Source organism: Mesoplodon mirus, assembly GCF_964341445.2.
Source record: "Mesoplodon mirus genome assembly, chromosome: 1".
Classification (NCBI taxonomy): domain Eukaryota; kingdom Metazoa; phylum Chordata; class Mammalia; order Artiodactyla; family Ziphiidae; genus Mesoplodon; species Mesoplodon mirus.
In genome coordinates this window covers 214,734,563-214,759,615 of record NC_138976.1, presented here as the reverse complement: position 1 = coordinate 214,759,615, position 25,053 = coordinate 214,734,563, and the positions used below count along the sequence as shown (strand labels likewise).

General features: G+C 39.5%; 1 protein-coding gene across 2 annotated transcripts in view; it reads right to left on the bottom strand.

The window, feature by feature from the left end:
- Window positions 1-7,834: 7,834 nt before the first annotated feature.
- LOC309800172 (contactin-associated protein-like 3) overlaps window positions 7,835-25,053 on the bottom strand; it is a 178,907-nt gene continuing 161,688 nt past the window's right edge. Inside the window, exons 19-23 of one of the 2 annotated variants that reach the window (XM_082614073.1) lie at window positions 24,784-25,011; window positions 23,149-23,282; window positions 22,244-22,331; window positions 12,478-12,708; window positions 7,835-8,264 (exon numbers count right to left, since the gene is read on the bottom strand). In XM_082614073.1, the coding sequence (XP_082470199.1) occupies window positions 8,071-8,264; window positions 12,478-12,708; window positions 22,244-22,331; window positions 23,149-23,282; window positions 24,784-25,011 (875 nt within the window). In that variant the 3' untranslated portion in view covers window positions 7,835-8,070. Of the gene's footprint in view, window positions 8,265-12,163; window positions 12,709-22,243; window positions 22,332-23,148; window positions 23,283-24,783; window positions 25,012-25,053 lie in introns of those variants that run through there. The other variant, XM_082614072.1, reaches the window with a different exon arrangement.

The window sequence follows — 25,053 nt, the reverse complement described above, 5'->3', positions numbered from 1 at the left end:
TGTCTTTAATCAGAATGCCGGCAATCCGGGGAGATGGTGGGCTCTCTCTCCAAAAAACCACCTCCGAAGAGTCTGCTCAGCCATGAAAGTTTTAAAGGAGAGAAGTAAAGTAATCTCAGTTAATTACTGAGATAGAGGGTCAGAGCCCTCGCCATCCCCCACTGCATGCAGGCTCGTGGACTTTTTGTGATCTTCCTCTAGATGTTACCTTGTTCACACAGTTTGGTCACACAGTTTGTTCCTGAGATTACTGAAGGGGAAGCTAGGGAAGAGATCTGGTCATCGGTTAATTACTTATTCTTCATTCCTACTTCTTTTGATGTACAGAAAGAACCAACAAGATAGGCAAGGTATTGTGTGATTAAAAGATTTGAAAGGAGTGTTCCTGCGGGAGAAAAGTAGAGCATGGGGGTGACTGGTTAAAAGTTAGTTACAATATAGCTTTGCTAAAGTGGCAAAGGCAAGGGGTTTCCTGCTGAGGGCGGTTTCCTGTGAAGAGCTGCTTACAAGACTAGCCGTATTTCACATGCTCAGTGTGGCTGGTAACTACTTTTCTATCCTCATAGAAATTTCTACTGAGCAGCACAATTAATTAAAATTTCATTAATGAGGCTCTTAACGGGACAGACTTGCTCATTTTTTGTTTATCCAAAATATCTTGACTTTGCCCTCCTTTTTCAAAATCTTCTGAGTATAGAATTCTAGGTTGAATGCCTGCATTTGCATATAAGAGAAAGGTGGGTACTTTAGTAATCATGCAGCTTAAAAATCTGATCCTGGTGTGCAGGCCCCAAATGTGGGGGGCAATCAGGGCCTGGCCCTCAGGTGTCCTTGTTCCTGTAACTGTGAGTTTCTCCTGATGTGGAGGACCACATCACTCTCTCTCTTTTTTTTTTTTTTTAATTGGGGTAGAGTCAGCGTTACAATGTTGTGTTAGTTTCTGTTGTACAATGAACTGAATCAGCTGTATGTATACATATATCCCCTCCCTCTTAGACCTCCCTCTCACCCTCCCCCCATCTCATCCATCTAGGTCACCACAGAGCGCTGAGCTGAGCTCCCTGTTCTATACAGCAGGTTCCCACTAGCTATCTGTTTTATACATGGCAGCACACATATACCAATCCCAATCTCCCAATTCATCCCACCCCCCTCACCGTGTCCACAGGTTCATTCCCTACATCTGTGTCTTTATTCCTGTCCTGCAAATAGGTTCGTCTGTACCATTTTTCTAGATTCCACATACATGCATTAATATATATTTATTTTTCTCTTTCTGACTTACTTCACTCTGTATGACAGACTCTAGGACCATCCACGTCTCTACAAATGACCCAATTTTGTTCCTTTTTATGGCTGAGTAATAGTCCATTGTATTACTTCTATTACTTCTCTATGCTCATAGGTATAATGGCCCAAATGTTTCCAGCATGGAGATAAAATTGCAATTAACTAGTTTCTTTCTTTCTTCTTTTTAATGAATGTGTATTTTTTTAAATTAATTAATTAATTAATTTTTGGCTGCCTTGGGTCTTCATTGCTGTGTGTGGACTTTCTCTAGTTTCGTGAGCAGGGGCTACTCTTCGTTGCAGTGCATGGGCTTCTCATTGAGGTGCCTTCCCTTTGTTGCAGAGCATGGGCTCTAGGTGCGCGGGCTTTAGTAGCTGTGGCATGCGGGCTCAGTTGTTGTGGCTCGTGGGCTCTAAAGTGCAGTCTCAGTAGTTGTGCCACATAGGCTTAGTGGCTCCACAGCATGTGGGATCTTCCCGGACCAGGGATTGAAGCCATGTCCCCTGCACTGGTGGATTCTTAAACAGAGGTTCTGAAAATCACATAAAATAACCAAATAGCTATCAGGTCAAACAGCGTGGCAAAATAATGAATTCACAGCCTATTCATAAGACACTGGAAGATACAGCCAGTACATGTCCTGGCCAAGAATCCTTGGCTGGCAGGTGAAACCTTGCACCCTGGCTGGTCTGAGAGATGTATTTTTATTCTAGATGAAGCAAATTGTTAAATCCCCTAGAAGGTATGAGCATAAGTATTGCTATAACCTCAGCAAAGTAGATTGAAAACAACACAAATGAATATAAACCACATTGTCAATGGCTTTGTAATAGGTTGGGCATAAGTGTTACAAAAATTTTTGTAATCACATTCATAATGAGTGTTCTTTTTTCTGATTTTAAAGTTAATTTAAAAATTTAGGAGAAACTGACATATTAAACATTCTAAGTAATAAAATGTTTAAGGTAATTTGATGATGGTGTTAGTCAGCCTGATTTTATTTATAAAGCTAATTTTTTAAAGTACTTTTATTTATAAAGCTAATATTTATAAGCTAATTTGTATATTGTGGAAGTATATAAAATGTTCAGAAAAATTCTATTTGATAGATTCATATGTGCTTAAAATTTTGAGCAGTAAAGAAAACATGGGTACTTCTCTATACATGTTAAACATTCTAGGAAACATTCAAAGAATAAATTTGGCAACGGTAGGTAGAAAATCTTGCGTGCGTATGTGTGTGTGTGTGTGTGTGTGTGTGTCAGTGTGAGTGTGTTCCTAGGCAGAACAGTTTGAATTTCATATTTTTAAACATATAAATCATATCTCCAAAGATTGAAACAAAAGGTAAATCTAGCCACGGTTTATATTTACTTGCTGCAGAAAATGGGAGCAAGTCAACTGTTAGAAGTGTCAGGACCTTCATTCCACTGTGTCTATCGGGAATTAATTATCTGTGTGACACTCATCTAAGCAATGAAAGCCCTTGTGCTGCAGGTGTCTGATCTGTAAAGAGGGGATAATTATAAAAATTTTACCTCATTGGTTGCTTTTAAGAATTAAAGTCAAAGATTAGTTATGCAAAGTTCTACATTCAGTTATAGATGTTCTATGTTAAGAAATTTCTTAAATGTTAGGTAGTTTATAAAATTTCATTTTTCAAATCTAAAGGGCAAGTTTAGACCTGAGAGCATTTGAAAGTCAGTGATAAACTCTGAATCCAGCATCTCATCCTTTTGTAATAGAGAAGAACAAGTCGGACTCCATATTATATGTTCCTTTTACTTTACCCTATGTGCTCTGTTGCCTGTGCTTGGTCACATTGGCTCTGCACATTTTGTAAAAGAATGTTGCCTATAGCCTGAAATATACAGAATAGTCTGTATTCTCAAGGCTTTGACCTTTAAAAGTATAACACTTCTCCTTTTATATAGAGATAAAAAGTTGCAGAAGAGAGGATAACATTTGTCTTGTTAGCTGTTTATAGGAACATCATGACCTGACCCACATGGACAGCAGCAGGAACAAAGGATTCCAGAACCAAGAAGTTGGCAACAACTAACCATGCCCCTCCCTCACCTTGTCTTGAAAAATGCTTTGCTGAAACCCTTCAGGGAGTTGTGGGTTTTTGGGCACCAGCCACCCATCTCCTTGCATGACCCTGCAGTAAACGGTTATCTACTCCAAAACTTCAGTTTGTTTGGCCTCACTGTGCATCGGGCACACAAACTTGCATCTGGTAACACTTTTAACACAAACAATAATACAGTAGGGCTTCCCTGGTGGCGCAGTGGTTGCGAATCTGCCTGCCGATTCAGGGGACACGGGTTCGTGCCCCGGTCCGGGAAGATCCCACGTGCCGCGGAGCGGCTGGGCCCGTGAGCCATGGCCGCTGAGCCTGCGCGTCCGGAGCCTGTGCTCCGCAACGGGAGAGGCCACAACAGTGAGAGGCCCGCGTACTGCAGATAATAATAATAATAATAATAATCATAATACAGTAAAGTGAATATACGTCATTTTTCAGTCATAATCAAAGGATGGCAAATGTACTGCATTACTAGTAATTCTGAAACAGAGGTTTCATAGGAAGTAGCAGCTTATTTTCCCAGCAATGTGATCTATGTATGATAAATTCAGTCACACATCTTAGGCACACACACCTATCTTCCTAAAACACCACCCATACTTGTACTAAACTTACAGCACATATGAGTGTGGCTGATGTTCTGATGAAACTTTCAGCAGGAGCTAGCAGGAGCTGCACCTGTGAGAACTTGTACAGCAAAACGAGGCTCAGGGAACCGAACTTAACTACTAATAAATGGTTGTTACCCTGGACGAAGCAACTTAGACTTGCTTAGAAGGCCTGTGAAGGGAGAGGAAAGGATTGGATGGCAGGCTATTTAAGGCTCCTGCCAATAGACAATCTCTATGATTCTGCGAAGATGAATTGTTTTTTGTTTTTGATAAAAATTTGATTTTTTTTCTGAACTTAAATTTGCTAAACCATTGTTTATGAATACTTTCATCCTTTCAAAAAGTGATAATAGTCATATGTAGGTTTAGGTAGTCCATAGATCTATCATTAAAAATATTTTTATTCAGCTGAAGTAGTAAGTTATTTTCAATGTGCACAAAATCTATTAATATCCACCAACGTATAAATGTGCCCATGGGCGCCTGTGAGGCTGTGGGTATACATAAGCACCAGATCCATTTCCCCCACCACTTTATGTGCAGGCCATTTTATGTCCATCACTTTCTTTTTCCTTCTTTCTTCCATGTTCCCACTCACCATAAGACACACTTAAAAGGGGAAAGAGACAGCCGGGATCTACTGAAGGTACGGAGGGAGGAACTCAAACATTTTTGTACATGGATTGCAAAACAGTCGATTAAGTAACTCAGTAAACATGCTTTTATTTAACATATGTCCATTTCATCTCCTTTGTTTAAAGAATGGCTTGATAATCCAGCTGCACAGTCAGACTTAATTAATACTAGATGGAAAGTGCTTCAATCATATTTGTCTTCTTTTGAGGCAAGGACCATGAGCATCATATTTTATTTTTAAAAATCCATTGAAAGCTATTATCTATCAAATGTTCTACATGAAAGAAATTGAAAAAAATTCCCGAAGTAGTGTTTATTTAGACAAACAGAATATAAATTCCCCAATATGTTTTTCTACATTACTAAATAATACTGGGGAGGTAGTGGAGGGAAGGGTTCACTTCATAAGGTAGTAAATAGAAATTCCTAAATTCTAGTCCCAATAATGAGTGTTAATTATATGCTATTTTCCTTTTTTTATTTGAAAATAAAACTTGAGGAATTATTATGTTTGAACTTTTATTTCATAGAAGGATGCTATTTGCAACTGGAATCTGTATATATAATTAGTGCTCTAGAAACCCAACTGTCTGGGGAAAATCATGTTTAACTAGTTATGAGTATTAGTAAACATTCAACAAATAACTTAGTGATTGTTAAATTATTGTTCTCTGGCAAAGGTTTAAATATCTATATTGATAGGTACTTTAACTTGTAGTAGTAGTCGGTAAATATTCATTACTTTGTGTTTCACTTTTCGTATGATAATTTAAATACCACCATAAATAATATTAACAGATCACGGCATTCCCTATATATATAGTAAATTAATATACACACCACTACAGAATGTATACATTTGCACATTTTTTAATATTTTAAGGGAGAAACAATATAATTTCATAATTCAAATTTCATTCAATTTTTCTTAAAATATTTTCCTAATTTAATTCAAAAATATTATTTTATGAATAAGCAGGAAAAATTTACAAATCAGTCAGGGAAAGTGGATGATGCATCACTGAAGTTTGGTAAAAATATTTTAAAGTTTTCCCTTTAGAAAAGAGAGCATGGTGCAGTGGATTTCACTATCTATAAATCTGTAAAATTTCAGGTACCAAAGTGATGCATTCTTTTGGAACATAAGGTGATCACTTGTTAAAGTTGCAGTGATATAATGATGTTTACACTCAGCTATGCATTTAATGGAGCCTATAATTTTTGTGTTGAATCCTTCTCCAAACTGCACATTCCTTTGGGAAAAAAACTACATATATGTTGTTTTTCATTTACCAAGGTAGGTCCTTTACATATTGCTATAGTGACATCCTAAACTTTTTTCATCGTTTATTTAAAGAAACCTGAATATAGATACAATATTATGGTAGATGGACTTTAAAGGGGTCCCCATGATCTCAGCCTGCTGGTTCAGGTCCTTATATAATCCCTCCCCTTGAGTATGGGTGAGACCTGTGACTTGCTTTTAACCAACAGAATATGGCACATGGTATGTGATGTCATTCCCATGATCACATTACATTACACAAGACTCCCTCTTGCTAGCAGACTTGCTCTAGAGTCCCTCTCTCTCCTTTGCTAGCTTTAAAGAAGCACGCTTCCATCAGTCCTCCAGCAGTAAGGAATGGAATGCTATCAGTAATCATGGGAGCAAGGGGGCAAATCCCTCCCTAGCTGAGTTTCCAAGTGAAAACACAGCCCTGGCAGACACTTGATTGCAGCCTTGCAGAAGTCTCAGTGAACGCATACCCAGATCCTGACCCACAGAAACTGTGAGATAATCAATGTGTGTGGTGTTAAGTCAGTAAATTTGTGGTAGTTTGTTACACTGTGTAGAAAATTAATACAAAACCATAAGAAAATTTTTTTTGAGAAAAGACAATATAAAGGATCTCTTTTCCCATTCTTTAAAAAGAACACAGAAAAGTAGGTGTACACTCAAATGTAATAGCAAGGCAAAATGCATATAAATCCAGAGAGTCTTACTGTGGTCAAAGTAAGTACCTGGCAGGCACATGGCAGGTGGGATAGAGAGAAGGCAGTGCATTTTTAATATAACTGGCTTTTCAGCACAAATGGTGACTCCATGCAATTATCTAATGACCACTGCCACAAAAGTAGTTATTGGATCAATCCCCAGAGTTAATATGAATTTTTTGCTCTCCTAGTATTCGAATATACCCTACTTAAAATGAACTAGTTGATTTTGGGCACTCTATTGGAAACTTATCTCAAGATCCTAGAATCTTGACTGGAATGACAAATTTAGTTCAAATCATATAACCTGTATCTTCCCTTAACATAAGCATCCTTCCGCTGATATACCAAGTAGTAATAAGGTGAGAGGATAACTCAGGGAATATTTTGCCTAGATCAGCTCAAAATTTAGAAAGGAAAATGAAGATATTTGGTTCAAATGTGACTTCTTCCCTAATAAATGGCCAGACAGTCACAGGAAATCAAAGGGTTGATGACATAACCTTCAGAAAAAAAAATCACAGGACTACAAAGAAAAGTGAAGTGACTTAATCACCTCATATATAAAGGAAATAAATTTAGGATTATATTTCATTCAGATGTGGATGGAGGATACATTTCCAATGTTAAACATGGAGTTTATATATGGGCACAAGTTTAGTTAGAAAATATACATTTTTTGTGAGCTCATTAGGTGATCGTTATTACAATTTATAAAGAGTATAATGACAAATTACAAAGAAAGATAAGCAAATTATCACAGATTGAAATCCTTTACACATTTTTCTACCTATGAATTCTCTGTTCTGTATGTGAACTTACTAGCAGAACTTCATAGCTGACATTCAACACTCATTTCATCACTAACATGTATCAAAACTGATTTAAAAGAGACACATAGTAAAAACAATCAGCCCAAAAAATGTTTTTCAGGTTTCTAATGCATTTTTGGCCACTGGGCTCTGGTTCATAGGAATATGGGAATGCAGCTGAAGGCCATCCGAGAAGCACTTCCCGGTTTATAAATGTCAGCAGGTGATTGATAAAGGAAGCATAACATAGGTTTCCATGTAACACAGAACATTAGAGTCCAACTTTGACTTTCATAAACTTCCATGTTGAATTTTTAAGAGTAGGGTCACAGCTCAAATTCTTATTCTCACTTAAAACCCAAAGTAATTACGCAAAATACATTTCAATTTTAGAGATCAAGTCAGAACAGTCAGAAACTGCCAAACAGTAATGAATGAGTACACCTAAGTCACTGTTACATAAGTAGATCAAGAAGTAGCACTGAGCAGAGCCTCCAGGGACCATGCGTGAGCAAGATGATGGCGCTGCACACTCACTGTCTGTCCCAGGAGGCCAAGAGCGGGCGCTTCATCCACTGTGAGCCTCTGGCTTAGCAAGACGGTCACATCATCATAGTAATAAGTAAATGACCACTGCTGATCAGAAGAAATACTCTTTCTGGCTTTCACAGACTGTACTTTGCACGTTGAGTTCATTTTTCAGAGCAGTCTCAGCATTGTCTCCAGTTTTTGGAATATTCGACTCATTTTTTTCATATAGCCATCTCTGTTGATAAATGCGTACAGCAATGGCAGTGATGCAGAGCAAGATAAATATCACAACTGCTATCACACCTTGAGAGAAAGGAAAACACAAAGTCAAATTATAAACTGTAAATGTCGGCCTAACTAGAAGCTACCCTAGCATCATTTATCATCAGAAAATTTGAAACCAAGTGGTATTATAACATTAAGTGTACTTCTAAGTCCATGCAAACTTTAGACACAGAGGTTTTATGCCTTAATTTCCTAAAGACATATCATGATTGGATTTCAGTGAATGCTTTCACACTAAAATGCAGAAACGCAATGAGGTCTCTTAGGTTATGCCTACACTTCACGTTAATTGAGCAAGCAGGTTTTTATTATTTTAAAAGTATAGAGTGTGTAGCCCCACCACAGAGTGATTAAATGCTTATGTGTATTTTAATGAAAATTCAATTAAATTTTAAATGCTGATCTACAGTTGAACTACAGTAATGTGGTGTGTATCCCATCTATCTCTATGAGACCAACAGAGTCTCAAGTGATTGCTGCCTCTGGGGGGTCCACACCCTTGTGTGATCCCCCGTGACCTGCTTCTAACCGAAACAATATGACAAAGGTGATGGGCTGTACCTGATTATTTGTAAATGATTACATGATTATGTTATATAAGCTTGTAGCATCTGTCTTGCTAGAGTCTCTTTCTTCCTGCTGGCTATGAGGTGGCAAAAGCCAGGCTGGGAAACCTCACATGACAAGGAACTGCAGATGGCTTCCAAGTGCTAAGGAAAGACTCTGTTCAGGAGCCAGCAAAAATTCAGAAGCTCTCAGTCTTACCTCTGCAAGACACTGAATATAGCCAACAACCATGCAACTGAGGAAGTAGCTCCTTCCCCAGTGGAACCTTTAGATGAAACCCCAGCCCAAGACCCCAGATGAGGCACCTTGATTTCAGCATTGTGAGACCCTAAGCAGAGGACCTAGCTGAGATATGCCCAAACTCCTGACTCACAGAAACTGAAGGATAATACATGTGGATTGTGTTAAGTTGCTAAATAGGTGGTAATCTGTCATGCAGCAACAGATAACTAATATACCATTTTATAAAAAAATTGTAGACATATTAATAACATTCAGTTATTTGGAAAGTAAAAGGAAAACATTTCTCTTGTTGGAAATGTATTGAAGACATTAGGTTTGCCAGAGGTTCTCAACCTTGGCTGCATAGCAGACAATAACTCAGAATCTTTTGGTGGGAGGCCTAGGTATCAGCATTATTTTAAAAGCTCCTCAGATTATTTTAATGCACCATCAGGGTTAAGACTGTCAAGCTAAGCCATATGAATGTTTACTCAAGCTATATCACATTAGTGAAGAAGGAATCCATTCTGAAACAAATAGATAAAAAGAAGCATTCACTAGTGAATATAGTTTTAAGATGACTGACACAGGCATTAATTAATATCTCCATTTAACAAATGAAAGCAAACATATGTTACTGCTTAGTTGTATAAATCAAAATTTGTATTGCAAAATGAGGATTCTTCTTTATACCCTGGGACAGACATAAACAACTGTAATGGAGCCCAACCAACTCAAAGCTTGGTTGGGTATAACTGGTCACAGAGATTCCTGGGCACATGCTATCAGGAACCCAGATCCCTTCTTACCTGAGAGGAGGTAGCATATTTATTATTTTGTGAATATTCTTAAGTATTCATAAGTAGAATATTCATTACTTTCAATATATTTTGCATCTCACTTGGGAACAAACAACACAGTTACTTTAGTTATTTTTATGTTTAGCTATAGGACCTTGCTTTAAGAGCTATATCATATCCAATTTTAGTGTCAGGGACCAGTAACTCTCAATACCGTTGATCAAGCCACTTCATTATATGATGACTCTCACCATTACACGGACCCACCTATACATCCAGGGTTTTCTGTATGTGATTGATCACATCTAACTCTAGCTTGTTTTTGTTTCATGAGGTTTAGTGGGATTCTAGGAAAACTTCCATCTCTACCCCTATCTGAAGAGATTGAGATAATTTGAGTAATGCATCTGATGCCTTCCATAACCTTCCTATCAGCAACTCCAGTGTAAGGGTGTTTTTGACAAACGCTCATGTCTGCCTGTGTCTCTGTCTATCTACACATCTGTCTCCTTCTCTATGCATCCACCTGCCCATCTACAGTATGGATCCCTTGGCAAGAAACCCTCTGTGATCTCTGGCTTACCCAGTTTGAATATTGTTTAGGTTGATTCTCCTTTCCTATAACACTCCCTTTGTTTACAAGAGGAGAAAATAATGATGCAAAATGCAGAACATGGAGAAATCCAACTATTGCGATAATCCTTTAAACAGATCAAATATTTCACACGTGGGTGCAGTCTGTGATCAATTAGAAAAAAGTCTGATAATTCTTTTTGGAACAATACACTGGAAGTCTATATACTCAGTGACTGACAAACCACCCAGCAACCGGCCACCACACAGATGGAATGCAGGTTCAAGTGAATTGTAGGGCCTGGTAAACTGAGCCATTCTGTCCCTAAGACCTTCTGTGCTCTCATTCTCCATCCCACGTATCAGGAACCAAGTAGGATTTCTCAGGGGAATGATATTCAGCAAGGGCAATAAAACGCTAAGGACCACATCTTTGTTCTATCATCAATTTGACTATTATCTCTGGTCTTGCTAGTACAAGGGAACAAACTATGATAATTTGTGAAATTTTGAACTTGGATCCCTACTTTGTAAATGTTAATCACATTTAAGTTGATTTATTTTCACTTAGCTTTGGCATTAGAGTGAAGTCTTCTCATTAAAAATAAATTAGAATGATTTAGGATTAAGGTTTAATTTAAATTTTAACACAAAAGTTATTCCTTTTAGATATGCACTCTAAATAACAGTTATGGTTTTTATTTGTTCTTGGAGTTATAAAATGGAGGTCATATTCCTCACTCATTACAAAAATAAAAGTAGTTGAGACAGAAATGGAAATGTTAAAATTCTTACATAGATATGGTCAGCACTTTAAAATGTCTGAATACTTTCCTAGTTGTCTGGAGAAAACTGGTGTCTGAATGGATACAGACGAAATGAACAGATCCAATCTGATCCGGCCTGAACAGTGGACCCCCAGTCCTATCACCCAGCTCTAGCAGTAATTACCTCGCTTTGAGGTAGCAAGGAATGGAGAGCAGTTTACTTCTACTCACCAAGCAGAGTTTGCAAATTACTCACATTCCAATAATCCAATTAAACAAATTAAAACGTTCTTTGAATGATAAGGAGGGAGAATTGAATATTAATTTTTTAAGTCAGACTTGGATAAATTTTGCTTCAAAGGGTATATTAGAAGATATTTAAGATGCGATTACTTTTACTTCTTGAAATATATATATATATATATATATACATATATACATATAGATGAATGGATTTAGTTGATGGATATCTCTATCTATCTATCTATCTAATCTATCTATCTCTCCATCCTAAGATAAGCTTGATGCCAGACACAGTTTTATATCTTTATGTTCAGGAAAATGACAATTTGCATAGTTTAGGTGCTTCTCCCAGTATATGTTTTATTTTTAATCTTATTTTTAAATGTTTTGGGCTAAGGGACTGAGAGGTCCATGGCTATTTTAAATCAAAGAAGTAAAAGTAAACGCATCTTAAATATGTATATATCCTGAGAGATACTAATGGCTATATTCAAATGAAAATCCTCTTATGATTGATTCTGTAGTTTGGCAACCATCCTTTAAAAAGTGTTTCAGTGGAGCCATCGATTCCTTCTCCTAAGTATCTCCAAAGGAGCTGAATTCGGTACAATCACGTCAAGAACATGAGCAACTGTATGTGGCCTGCCACTGCCGTTGACGTCACAATCAGCACGGATTCTCACGGATAGTTTTTGGACTTTGCTAACAGCGACAACAACGCCAAGGACGAGGTCATTCGCGGCCTCGTTACCTCCGATGACCGCGGAGTCACTTCTGTTCGCATTTACTAAGGGCTCTCCCTCATCTGTTGATCCAGAACGACCTACGGTAGGAAAAGAATGACAGAGGAGAGTGGAAGGGAGAACTTTTGAGAAATCCATAACATTTGAAAGAAGAGCAGACAACGCAGTGACAGAAATGAACTTGAAACGAAGAACCGAGACTGGAAGGACCAGGGAATGGGAAGGTGTACGAAAAGAGGACTTTTGGAAACCTCTGGGATGAAGACTGGGTGGAAGACCGCGGGCGCAAAGTGACCGCGGGCAGAGGGCCACGCACCTGCGCCGCCTGCGAGCGGTCGGGTCGCCTCCCGCGCGGGAGCTCCGGGCCCAGCCCGCTCCGCGCAGCGGGACGCGGCGGCCACGTGTCCGCGGACAGTGACCCGGGCGGGCCCGCCCGGGCGCAGCGCCGCCTTCAGCGGGGCGGCGGGACCGAAGCGCACCGCCGAGAGGCAGCCGGTGAAGCCGCGCGCGCCAGCCCGCAGCGTGTCGCGGTCCGCGTCGGGAGGCCCTGCGGGCAAAGAAGTGGGATACACCGTTAGGGCTCAGGAGCGACTGGCGGGGACGCAGGAATAGCCTGCGCCTGCGCAGCAGTGATGAACTGAACTCCCCTCAGAGCCCTTCGTTTTTAGGAAAAGAGCCAGAGTCGGTACCTGCCGCCTGGGTTGATGCCCTGCGGGTGCTCACTCCCCGTGTGAGTCAAGTGAAGCTCCTTTGGATGCAGTCACGGGGCACTGACGAATGAAATCCTCCGCCAATACATTTTTCAAAATATTTTTTAACAGCATTTGTGGCCAGTAATCTAGGTCTCCTGGGTTGGGGGACAGCAGCGTTCTGGGAATCCCTTCTGCAGTTCCCTCACAATTAACACTTTATTCTGGCTGACTGTTCTGAGCCCCACAGAGAGGGTGTCTCCGTAACTGCAAGTACTGCCCTGGGAACTGCGCACCACACTTCCTTTCCCCCTCTTCACAAAGGTGGTCTCTGTCCCGGGTCCATAAATCAAGGCTTTTGCCCCCATCAACCCCCTCCTGATCCCCGCCCTCATCCCCAACTGACAGAAGTTGGTTATTAAGACCGAAGAAGAGCAGCGACGGACACAGGAGAGAACATCAATTCGTTCATTTCAGTTTTGATTACATCCCACAGTGCGCTTGCTCAGTGGGCACGAAATCTGACCAAAGGCCCTTAGCTGTAGACTTCAAGTTTAAATGTGTCAGTCTGGGAAGCGTCCATGTCCCCCACAGAGGAAACCACATCAGTATGAGGCCACTCTGGCATCTGCTGTCAAACTCCCTCTCACTTCACCTTGTGTAGAAAGGCTCATTGCCTCTTCTTTTTCGAACAATCATAAACAGCTACCAAGAATTTACCAAATGATTCCCATTGGCTGGGCATTGTGCTAAGCGATGTATAGACTTTTGAATAGTGGCATTTGAACTCTGAAGCCAGGGGTGTGTAACCACACTTCCAGCTAGCCTTGCCTGGTGCATCAGTTACAGAAGGTCACTCTCCTTGGATCATCCCTCTCTCATGCAACATGTGGAAAGCCCTTGGTGGGCAGTGTGTTTTATTCTTGCTTCCCCCTGCACTTAGCTTAATATCTGTTACATAGGATGCATGCAATATATATTTTATAATCAAAGAATAAATTTAGTCCCATTACCATCCTTCTGTGGACAGTTTGGGTATTGAAATTTTTAAAAATGTGTCACTCTCGGGAGACGCAAGAGGGAAGGGATATGGGAACAGATGTATATGTATAACTGATTCACTTTGTTATACAGCAGAAACCAATAAAAAAAATGTGTCACTCTCGAGGTGTGACCTGAGAAATTCAGAGGAGACCTTGTGATATAAGATTACTTGCATTGGTTCCAGCTAAAAATGTACGTCCATAGTTGGCTGCCACCTTATGCCACTGAGTTTTACTGAACGTCATGGTAACTAAACACATCCTCATTGTCGCTAAAGTTAAACAACATACCCTGAAGCTTCTATTTGAAGGATAGCAGAATATGCCACCCCCAAATATGCCGTTTTGGCATAAGGATTATTTTCTTGAAAAACAGCAGGTACAAGGACACTGACATCCTCTTTCTGTTCCTGAAAGCAGGAGATAAAACTCTTATGGGAAAGCTGCCCTTTTTGTACCAGGAGGAAAAATACATTTTTATGACCAGAGATGAGGAGACCAGCCCAGAGGAATCTGTACATACAAACCTTGTTAAAATAACCCCTATGTTCCTTTCATCTCCTCATACATTTTAGTTACTTTTTCACAATCACCACTCTCTGTTCAACCACATATATAAACACCTGGGCCTATCTGCTTTTTGGGTCTTCATTTTCCTGTAGGGACTCCCATGTACATTTAAAAATCTGTATGCTTTTCCCCTGTTAATCTGTCTTATGTCAATTTAATTCTCAGGTCCAGCCATAGACCCTAAGAGAGGAGAGGTCAAGTGTTGCCTCCCATACAAACTCATGGGGTGGATTTCCTGAATCTTATTACAGGTCTCACCGTTCTTCCTATTAAACTTCACCTCACTATTTCAGTCTATAATTCCTGAAAACCAAATATCCTGTATCCTTATTTCTTCTGGCTTGGAAAAGAGCTGTACCTTTAAGAAAACTGGCCTAACTTTGAGATTTTCAGCAAATGTATTGGGAGTTACTTGGGCTTACAAAATTCTGTTCATGATTTTAAAGTTGCAAAAGTAAATGTTTGCTATGGAAAAGACCTCTAAAAACAACTAAAATTGGGGGCATGCATTTGCATTGTTATAATCATAATAGACATCTGTCTGACACATATAGCTACCTTGGCCAAGTTGATTATACGAGACATCAAAGATCTTTATGCATGTGGAATTTCAGGTAGCTCCTTAAGTACACTGAAGTAAAATGAGCTAGGCACAACCCAACTAAAGGATTATCAATTAAAAGGGTACTTTAAAGATGACTTTACTTTTTAAATTTTGCATTCAGTTATTATCTATTTCTTAAAGAAAGGCACCCTTGCTTATGTATACTTGAGAGAATGTCAAGAAGAAATAAAATGCGAGACACTGCAATAGTAACACAGGACTTTTGCAAGGCTAACATGTGAAAAAAAAATTACAGGTAAAATAAAAGTTTTAGCTGTTGGACAAACACTAGCTTTCCTGTTCCTGGTCAAAGTCTGACCTGAGCACTATTAGGCAAGGGTAACAGACGGAATCGCAGGCAGACATTTATCATAATGAATTAGGCCAATTTTGTGGAATTTATTTTTTAAAGATAACCTAACTTCATGTCTTTAGATAGTGTTGTTACTAAGGAAAGAAACATCAGTAGCATATGATATTGCATTATATTTTCCTGTATTTCAAGACTCTGTACTTAATATTTATACATATATGTGGATTTGTGAGTGTCAATGTGTATGGGTGGATTTATATGGACCTGGATAGCCTATCATTAATCATGTAGCTGTAACTATGTTATGCATGTACATGTGGGTATAAATATACATTGAAAGTTTTGGTGCTCACAGTTTCCTGTCAATTTTCCATCCTGAGGTCATGGTTTTGATTCATTTTTTGATTGGAGTAATTCTCTAGTATTTTCTTAAGATGGGAAGCTTGATTAGTATTTAATCTCAATCTTTCCTTGTTATCCAAAATATCTTTTTTTAACCTTGTCAGATAAATTATATATTAGATGTATGAGTTGCAACCATTCTTCTTAGCAGTATAAGTATATCATTCTCTCATTTTTATTCTATTGCTGCAAATGAGAAGTTGGATGCTGATGTCAATATCATTATTTTCCATTGTAGTAACTTCTGTCTAGAAAGTTTGGAAGATTTTTCTCTATGGTTTTGTAATTCACAGATTTTCCCAGAATTTCCCCAGATGTGTGTCTTTTCCATCAGAATCAGTGAGTCCTTTCAATCTGCAACTCAGGTTTTCCTTTAGCTCAGAGAAATTTTTTTAATACGTAAGTATTGTCTTTGCTTCTAATTCTCTTTCTGGATCTCTATTTATTCATATTAGGTTTTCTAGATCTAACTTCCAAATCTGTTTTATTTTTCCCTCCTAATTTCTACGTCTTAATCTTTTTGCTCTGTGGGTTGAGACATTTCATCTACATGATATTCCATGCCACTATTTAAGGTTAACCAGAAATGATTCTCTCCTTTAGATCACCCAGTGAAATTTTGAAAAATCATATTTATTTTAATTACCAGAGTTGGTGCTTGTGTCTGTCTGTGTGACTTTATTAAAATCTCTTTGAGTGCCAAGTTTCATCCTAGTTGTTTTCTGTCTTCTTCAATAGCTCTATTTTTTTTTTTTTTTTTTTTTGGTACGCGGGCCTCTCACTGTTGTGGCCTCTCCTGTTGCGGAGCACAGGCTCCAGACGCGCAGGCTCAGCGGCCATGGCTCACGAGCCCAGCCACTCTGCGGCATGTGGGATCCTCCCGGACCGGGACACGAACCCGCGCCCCCTGCATCAGCAGGCGGACTCTCAACCACTGCACCACCAGGGAAGCCCCAATAGCTCTATTTTGATGCAGGAAATTTTATTTGTTGTTTTTTCTTCTTTCTCTACCCCTACTCTTGCTTTTAGATTCCCTTAGTGGTGGCATCATTATTTACTTATTTATTTATTGGGGCTGCTTATTGGGACCCCATGGTTAAGGATGTTATATGATACACAGGTCCTGACACTGTGGACAGTGCAGCTTCTCTGCCCTATAGTCAGCAGCAGACCTGCATTCAGACTATCTGACTTCTTATAAAGCATAGGAAGAGGTCTCTCACCCTCACCCTCACCATGGTAGGAAGGATGTGGCCCGATAATCCATCCCTTTCTCAGCACCAGGAGGAGCAGAGAGGATGGGGACCGTAATGTGGAGCAATGTTGACCTTCCCTTTGGAAGTCTTGAGTTCTCTGCAAGGCAAACTTTCCCCAGGATCCACGGTCTTCACACACCACCCTAAGACTCTGCTATGTACTCCTCCTCCAGTCCAGAGGGCAAACTCCTACCCCAGCTCTCTCATTCACAGTTTCCTGCCTCCTCTTGCCTGCTGGGATGGCCCTATAGTTCCTAGGTTCAGGGGCACAAACAAGTTGAATTGGGAGTAGAGGCAAGTCTTATGGTCCAAGCTGCATTTCCCAGAAACAGGTCCACACAAAGTCAGCATCCGAATCAATAGAACTGTGCTTAGAAAGACAATGACTGCAAGTCTATCTTCCCTGTTAGCTGACTCCTGAAATTCCATCATTAAGTTCCTTCCTTTTGGCTCAAAAATATTCTTCCCTTTAAAGTGTAAAGAGAAAAAAAAGGTGGGGGAACCTTAGGAGAATACTTAGTGCATTATTAGAAATTTACACATCAGGATGAAAATGTCTGATAAACCTCTAGCTTGAGAACACAGGCATCAACAGAAAGTAAGAGGAAATCAGGTGCAGTTTCATGCTAGGAAAGAAGAGGAAGGGAAAGTGGTTTGAGTGTGGATGTGAAGAAAAGTCATGTTTAGGAAAAAGGGAGCTAAGGGCTGAGGATAAAGTTCACTTCTACTGTAATTTTGAGTAGAACCCCTTAAATCACTTTGAATAAAAACACATTTGGGGCTTCCTTGGTGGCGCAGTGGTTGAGAGTCCGCCTGCCGATGCAGGGGACACGGGTTCGTGCCCTGGTCCGGGAAGATCCCACATGCCGCGGAGCGGCTGGGCCCGTGAGCCATGGCCGCTGAGCCTGCACGTCCGGAGCCTGTGCTCCGCAACGGGAGAGGCCACAACAGTGAGAGGCCCGCGTACCGCAAAAAAAAAAAAAAAAAAAAAGTCTATGGCACGAAATCTTGAGAGCGCCATCAAATTTCCAACAATTCAGGAAAGAAACATTCTCAACTGTCTCAGGTATTGGGTAGTGTTGCCTTTAAAATATATTGCCAAGGCCATGCATCCCAACACATGAGATGATTTCTGGTTTTGTGAGGAACAAGCATGTTAACAAAAGGTTCACAAGGAAAAGGAAGGAACAAAGAATTAAAATGTGTGTGAAGAGCTTTCTGCTACCCACAATGAGCCGTGTTTCTGAAAGGCACTGGCAGTAAACAGTGGAACAGTGATAGGAGCATTTCCAAGATTCCCTGAGGCTCTCGTCTACAAACAAGAATCAGGAAACAAAGTGAATTGTCCATGGAATTGCAGGAAGCAATGAAGAGCATCAGAAAGGGTAAATATGTAGATAACTGAAGTGAATATCGACTGTTTAAAACAACAGCAATAATAATGTCTTGTGGAAAAAATAATATGTAAAAGTAAAATACATGACAACCATGGCAAACGGGGTGGAAGAAGAAGTAAAATGGGAAAAAATAAGGTTTTTACATAGTTTGGGAAGTGTACAAAGTAGTATATAATAAATCAAGGATGAATAATTAATCTTAAGAGTAACTGATAAAAAAATACGAAGAGGTACAACTATAAAGCTAATCCAGGAGATTAACAGTCCCAAACTGGAAGCAATCCAGCTGCCCATCAACATAAGAATAAACAAACTGTGGTATATTCATGCAATAAAAGACTATCCAGCAAAGAGATCAAGTGAACTACTATTACATGCAACAACATGGATGAATGTTAAAAACATTTTAGTGAATGAAATTGGCTAGACTGAATATAAATATCAACCTGCTATTTATTTTGGAGTTGATGAAACCAGAGTGAACTTCCTTTATGCTAGCTAAATGAATGACATAATTAGAAAATCATGCTAGACAGACTTTTTCAGTCTTGTCTTTCCAACAATTCAGGGTTGGAGGGACCTGATTTTCAGAGTCAGAAAGAAGTGAATGATTCCCCCTCCCCTGCACCCCACCCCACCCCACCCCACCAAACTATCCCTGGCACTTGCAACCAATACCTGGGAAGAAATCAGGGGTGATTTGGGACCCTGAGCACTTTAACAAGCACTCCTAGCAGGTATTTACTGGAAGAATATTCTTTTTTTTTTTTTTTTGTGGTACGCGGGCCTCTCACTGCTGTGGCCTCTCGCGTTGTGGAGCACAGGCTCCGGACACGCAGGCTCAGCGGCCATGGCTCACGGGCCCAGCCGCTCCTCGGCATGTGGGACCTTCCTGGACTGGGGTGCGAACCCGTGTCCCCTGCATCGGCAGGCGGACTCAACCACTGCGCCACCAGGGAGGCCCTGGAGGAATATTCTCTAGTAAATTATACCAACTCTCCCTATAATGACATTTCAATAGTCTCTGCCACCCTTTCACATGACAAGGAAATAATGTCAGAATCTACATGTTTGCTGCTTTAAGCTCATCAGCTCTTTTTAAAATTGTGACTAGGCTTGTCCAGCCTTCTCTTGATGTGCCCTCACTCCATCTCAGAGGTCCTTAATCCTGGGCCTTTCCAGTTCTCCCCCTCTATTTCCCATCAAACCCTGTTCTTGAATAAACTCATTCACACTAGAGAATAAATGTCCAATTATGACTCAGTGTTCTAACTCTCCCAGGTACATGTGCAGAAAAGGCATTAGCAAAAGAAATACATCTCTAATGGATTTTTTCCCTTATATTTGAGATTCATTTCAGATGCCATAAAATTCACCCTTTTAAAGTGTACAATTCAGTGGGGTTTTTTTACAGAGTTGTAAAACCTTTCCCAGTATGTAATTGCAGGATCTATCACCCCAAAAGAAACCCTGTACACATTAGTGGTCACTTCCCACTCTAAGCTCCCTCCCAGCCCCTGGAAAACCTAAACTATTTTCTGTTTCTATGAATTTGCCTATTCTGGACATTTCATATAAAAGAAATCATACATTATGTGGTCTTTTGTGTTTATCTTCTTTCATTTAGCATAATGTTTTCAAGGTTCATCCACGTGGTCCCATGTATGAGTACTTCATTACTTTTTATGGCTAATATTCCATTGTACACCACTTTTGTTTATCTAGTCCTTAGTTGATAGACACTGGGGTTGTTCCCAATTTTTGGTTATTATTAATAATACTGCTCTGAAAATTTGTGTACAACTTTTGTGTATGGATATATATTTTCAATTCTCTTGGGTATATACCTAGGAGTGGAATTTCTGGGTCACCTGGTAACTATGTTTAACATTTTAAGGAACTGCCAAACTGTCTTTCCACAGCAGCTGCACAATTTTACATTCTCACCAGCAATGGACAAGAGTTCCAATTTCTCCATATCCTCTATGACACTTGTTACTGTCTGTCTTTTTGAACATAGCCATCCTATTGGTTGTGAAATGGTATCTTGTGGTTTTGATTTGCATTTCCCTGTTGACAAATGATTTTGAACATCTTTTCATGTTCGTATTTGTATATCTTCTTTGAAGAAATGTCTAGTCAGATCCTTTGGCCATTTTTAAATTGGGTTATGTCTTTTTACTGTTTAGTTATAAGAATTCTTTATGTATTCTGTTTATCAGATACAGGACTGGCAAATATTTTTTTCTCATTTTTGTGGGTTGTCTTTTCACTTTCTTGAGAGTGTCCTTTGAATTACAAAAGTTTTTAATTTTGATGAGATCCAATTTATTTTTCTTTGCTGCTTGTGCTTTTGAGAATCCATGATCTAACCCAAGGCTTTTAAGAAAACTTCTCTAAAAAAACCGTTGCCTAATCCAAGGAATACGGTGTTAGGCAGGGGTCCAACCTGATTTTTTTTTTTTTTGCGGTACGCGGGCCTCTCCCTCTTGTGGCCTCTCCCATTGCAGAGCACAGGCTCCGGACGCGCAGGCTCAGCGGCCATGGCTCACAGGCCCAGACGTTCCACGGCACGTGGAATCCTCCCGGACTGGGGCACGAACCCGTGTCCCCTGCATCGGCAGGCAGACTCTCAACCACTGTGCCACCAGGGAAGCCCCAGTTGGGCTGTTTTAACAGTTAGGCTGCAGCGTCTAAATGTTACACTTTTGTTATTACCATTTACAAGAGCACCCTTGGAGAGCACTAGCATTCATAACATTTCCTCTGTCTGAAAAATAAGAAGTCATCATTTCATTGCCTATCATCTGTTTGAAAGACGCGATAGATTTAATAGTGACTATGATTCTCGACATATTTTGAACATCCATTTATGTGCCTTTTCTAACATTCTCAAGTTGGTGATGTAATATATATCTGTGGGGTCGAAGAAATGACCCAAAGAATCAATGTATAAATGGCTGAACACCTAATAAGTTTCCATCGATTATTTAGGACGAAACATAGCCATATGAGTATCAAGTACCAGAAGAGGAATAATAAACATGCCACAAGAGGATTTCCCCTAGATATCATTTAAATAGCAATAAAACATACAGTTTATATATAATCAAAAATAAAAGAAATAACTTTCTATATCTGTTTTTATTTCAATGTAATTCTTGGTGACAAGGGGAAAAAAAAAGCATCAAGAGTTTGATGTCTAAATAGTAAAGTATGCTTTTACTTGGGCATTTTTATGGAGAATAACTGGCAGCCATAAAGGATGTCTGTAGGATATTTAGGCTGTGATTTTCCAAGAGTAGCTGGGAGCAATGAACACATTTCCCCTCAGCTCACAGGCAAGGCAGGGCCCAGACCACAGCCCAAAGCTTGTTTGCTAAGAGAAAATAAGCAGCCTTTTCTCTTCCTTCTTAAACATAACTCTAGATTTATCATTAAAATGATTTCTGCATTTGACCCTTGATTACTACAGAATTTGTGAACTTATATCTGCTTTGATTTTGTCTTTCCTGAATTGTTAGAAAAATGCAAAGTTTCATTATGCTTGATTGCCAAGTGAGAGGGTAAGTGTGGAGGCATTTTTCAAGGAACGCCCTTGTTCAACCCGCAAGCAGCACTTACTTGTGATTATATGCGCACTCAGACAAGAGTACAAGCTTCTACCTTGACGGTCACCCACTGGGAAATCATGCATATATCAAGGAGCTTCTTTCAGCATGATGAATGCTTCCCCTGTTTGCAAACTAACACTTCCAATCCCAGTCACTGGGCGGTAGGGGGAGGGGGCTCTCTTTCTTCCACTTACCTAAAATTGTCCCCAACGTGAGGGATTTGACAGCATTGAATTCTGTCCCTGAAGACAGGATGACTTGTCTCCTTGCATTCTGGTTAACCTATTAAATGTTCCACATGATATAGACATCAAAATGTCAAGCAATTTTGATGATAAGAGGATGGGAATCAAAGGAAGACCAATAAAAATGATAAAAAAATAAGCCATATGTTCCTGCTATCACAAAGGTTAAAGGAGAAAAGTGTATTATAAACAATTCTTGTAACACCTCAAGTTCAACTCCACCTCATTGTCCATCCCATTCCCCTACATTTGTCTTTATGATTTAAGTATCTATAATTGGTACAATCCACAAAGAAATGCAAGAGCTACTTTGAACCTCAAAGTTTTTACTTATTTAGAGGAAATTTGTAACATGAGCAGAAAAATGTATTATTCATACAGATTCAGTATAAAAGATTATTCTTCAAAACCCAGTGACAATGTGTGACTTAAAGACTCCAGTGTTTTTCAAAATGTATTCCCACTTTAAGCAAGATCTTGCTTTTTCCCTTGTGTTTAAATTTCTGGAGCATTTGTTCTTTTGTAACCCAATGGGAATAGGTTCCCACTGAAATATCTCCAGTAGTCACTATGATAAACTAGGCAATATTTCCCAACCAAATAAAGTAAAACCAATGAGGACAGCTTGGTATTTTAAATGGTCAAATATTAATAATAATTTTGACAGTCTCTTGCTAAACAAACAGACATTGCAAAACAAAACAAAACACATTGACTTAGCAAGACTTATGGAAGAAGAGTGCCAGATACGCATTTCTTTTACTAGGATTTATTATCAAATTTTTGCTTTAGGTCATACATTCTGAGCATCACAATTTTGATTATCATTGCTGTTGTTGAATGTACAATCTTACCTCGACAAAGACCACTGCTGCTTCTCTGTTAATCTTCACCTGGTGAAGCTGTCCATCAGCCAGGTTTTTAAAACCAAAGTTAAAAACATCAGGTTCTCGGTGTCTGTTTAGCTTATACCTGATTTGCAAACTTCCTAAAGAAGAGAAAAATGACATTTTTAACTGAAATAGAATTTTATAAAAACAGCCAGTGCAGGTTCTAAGGCACATTTAAAAAAAATTAATATAACTTGAATCTATGGAGCATTTACTTGAGTGCGCAATAGTCACCTTTCCTGGACTAGTAATCATTTATGTGATGTTCTGGGGTCAAATTCAGAATTCAATTACACAGTCTTAAAAGTTAAGACTAAATGGTCTTTTTCCAAGTTCTTCCATTTTCCTTAACCAGAGGAAAAAGTCTAAGTTAAGCATATGAAAATGCCAAGCTAGGCTTGAAGTTAATTATTCATGTAGTATTCATATTATTAAATGGTAAAACCTCAAGCAATATTATATTAACATTCAGTTTCTATAAGCATAACTTCTTTTAATGTGACTTATGTTAATGCATTTTAATTTATCACTGACATTCACATATATATATATATATACATTTTTTTTTTTTGCACAACCAGAAATGTTTTCTAAGGTTTCTGCCATAATCAAGAAGCAGCAAAAAGAGAGAAGTGAGTGATTTGCTACAATATCTAAATCTTCCAATCCACACACTGCTCTCCTTCATAGATGCATCCTCTACCTGGTAACTCTGGTACCACCTGTAATAGATCTTATCAGTCAGCGATCATAGAAGTCTTTTCCAGAAGTTAAGTTTCTCCCTTTATTCTCCATGAGAAAAGGTTAAAGCTTGATCTTGCTCTCTGACTTGGAAAGTCTTGGTTCTGTTCTCTTACTGGTGACCATGGGTTAGGTAACTGTCTTCCCACTTTTCTTTGTATGCAGATAGGGCATAACTGACTTCCCAAACACTGATGGGTAAAGAACAATCATATTTATCTGATGCTCATGGAAATTGGCTTTCTATATGGTTTAATGCACTTCTTTACTTCCCTTCCAAGAAGGAGGAAATATTTTCCATGAATAAAATATCTTCTTTCAAAATGAACTGTGACACTAATTTATTCACATGCAGAAGGAAAGACTCCTTACCAATAACAAGAAGACAGTTAAACATCAGATACATGAAATGATCAGACATTTATAGAAGAAAGCCATCTTAATTTTTTTCTTTTTTTGTGGTACGCGGGCCTGTCACTGTTGTGGCCTCTCCCACTGCAGAGCACAGGCTCCGGACGCACAGGCTCAGCGGCCATGGCTCACGGGCCCAGCCACTCCGCGGCATGTGGGATCTTCCTGGACCGGGGCACGAACCCGTGTCCCCTGCATTGGCAGGTGGACTCTCAACCACTGCGCCACCAGGGAAGCCCAAGAGCCATCTGAATTTAATCACTGAAATGGTAACGCTAGCGAGAAACATTTGGGGTTATAATGAAAACAAACCAACCCTAATAACACAGGTGTCACAGGGATGCACTTGTGCTTTCTTGTTTGTAGTTTAGCACTGAAAGGGCCCCCTCCTTATGGTCCTGATTTCTCCTAAGTCAGTCTTCTTGTTCGTATGGTAAAGATACTCACCATTCGGGGCGAGGATAACTGAAAGGTATTCCTCATAGAAGGAGCTCACATAGAGCAGTAAGCTGGGCATCCCTGTGGTCCGGAAGCTCAGTGTGGCCATTTCTCCCGTCAATGTCAGATCCTCATGAAATAAAGCCACAAAGGAGCTGGAGTTCTTACCGAAGCTGTCATTGTAATGTTGAAAATCATAAATCACTGAGGAGCCAGCTCCAAAATAGGCAGAAATTTCTGGAATGACATGCATTTTTAGTTATATTAGCAATATGTAAG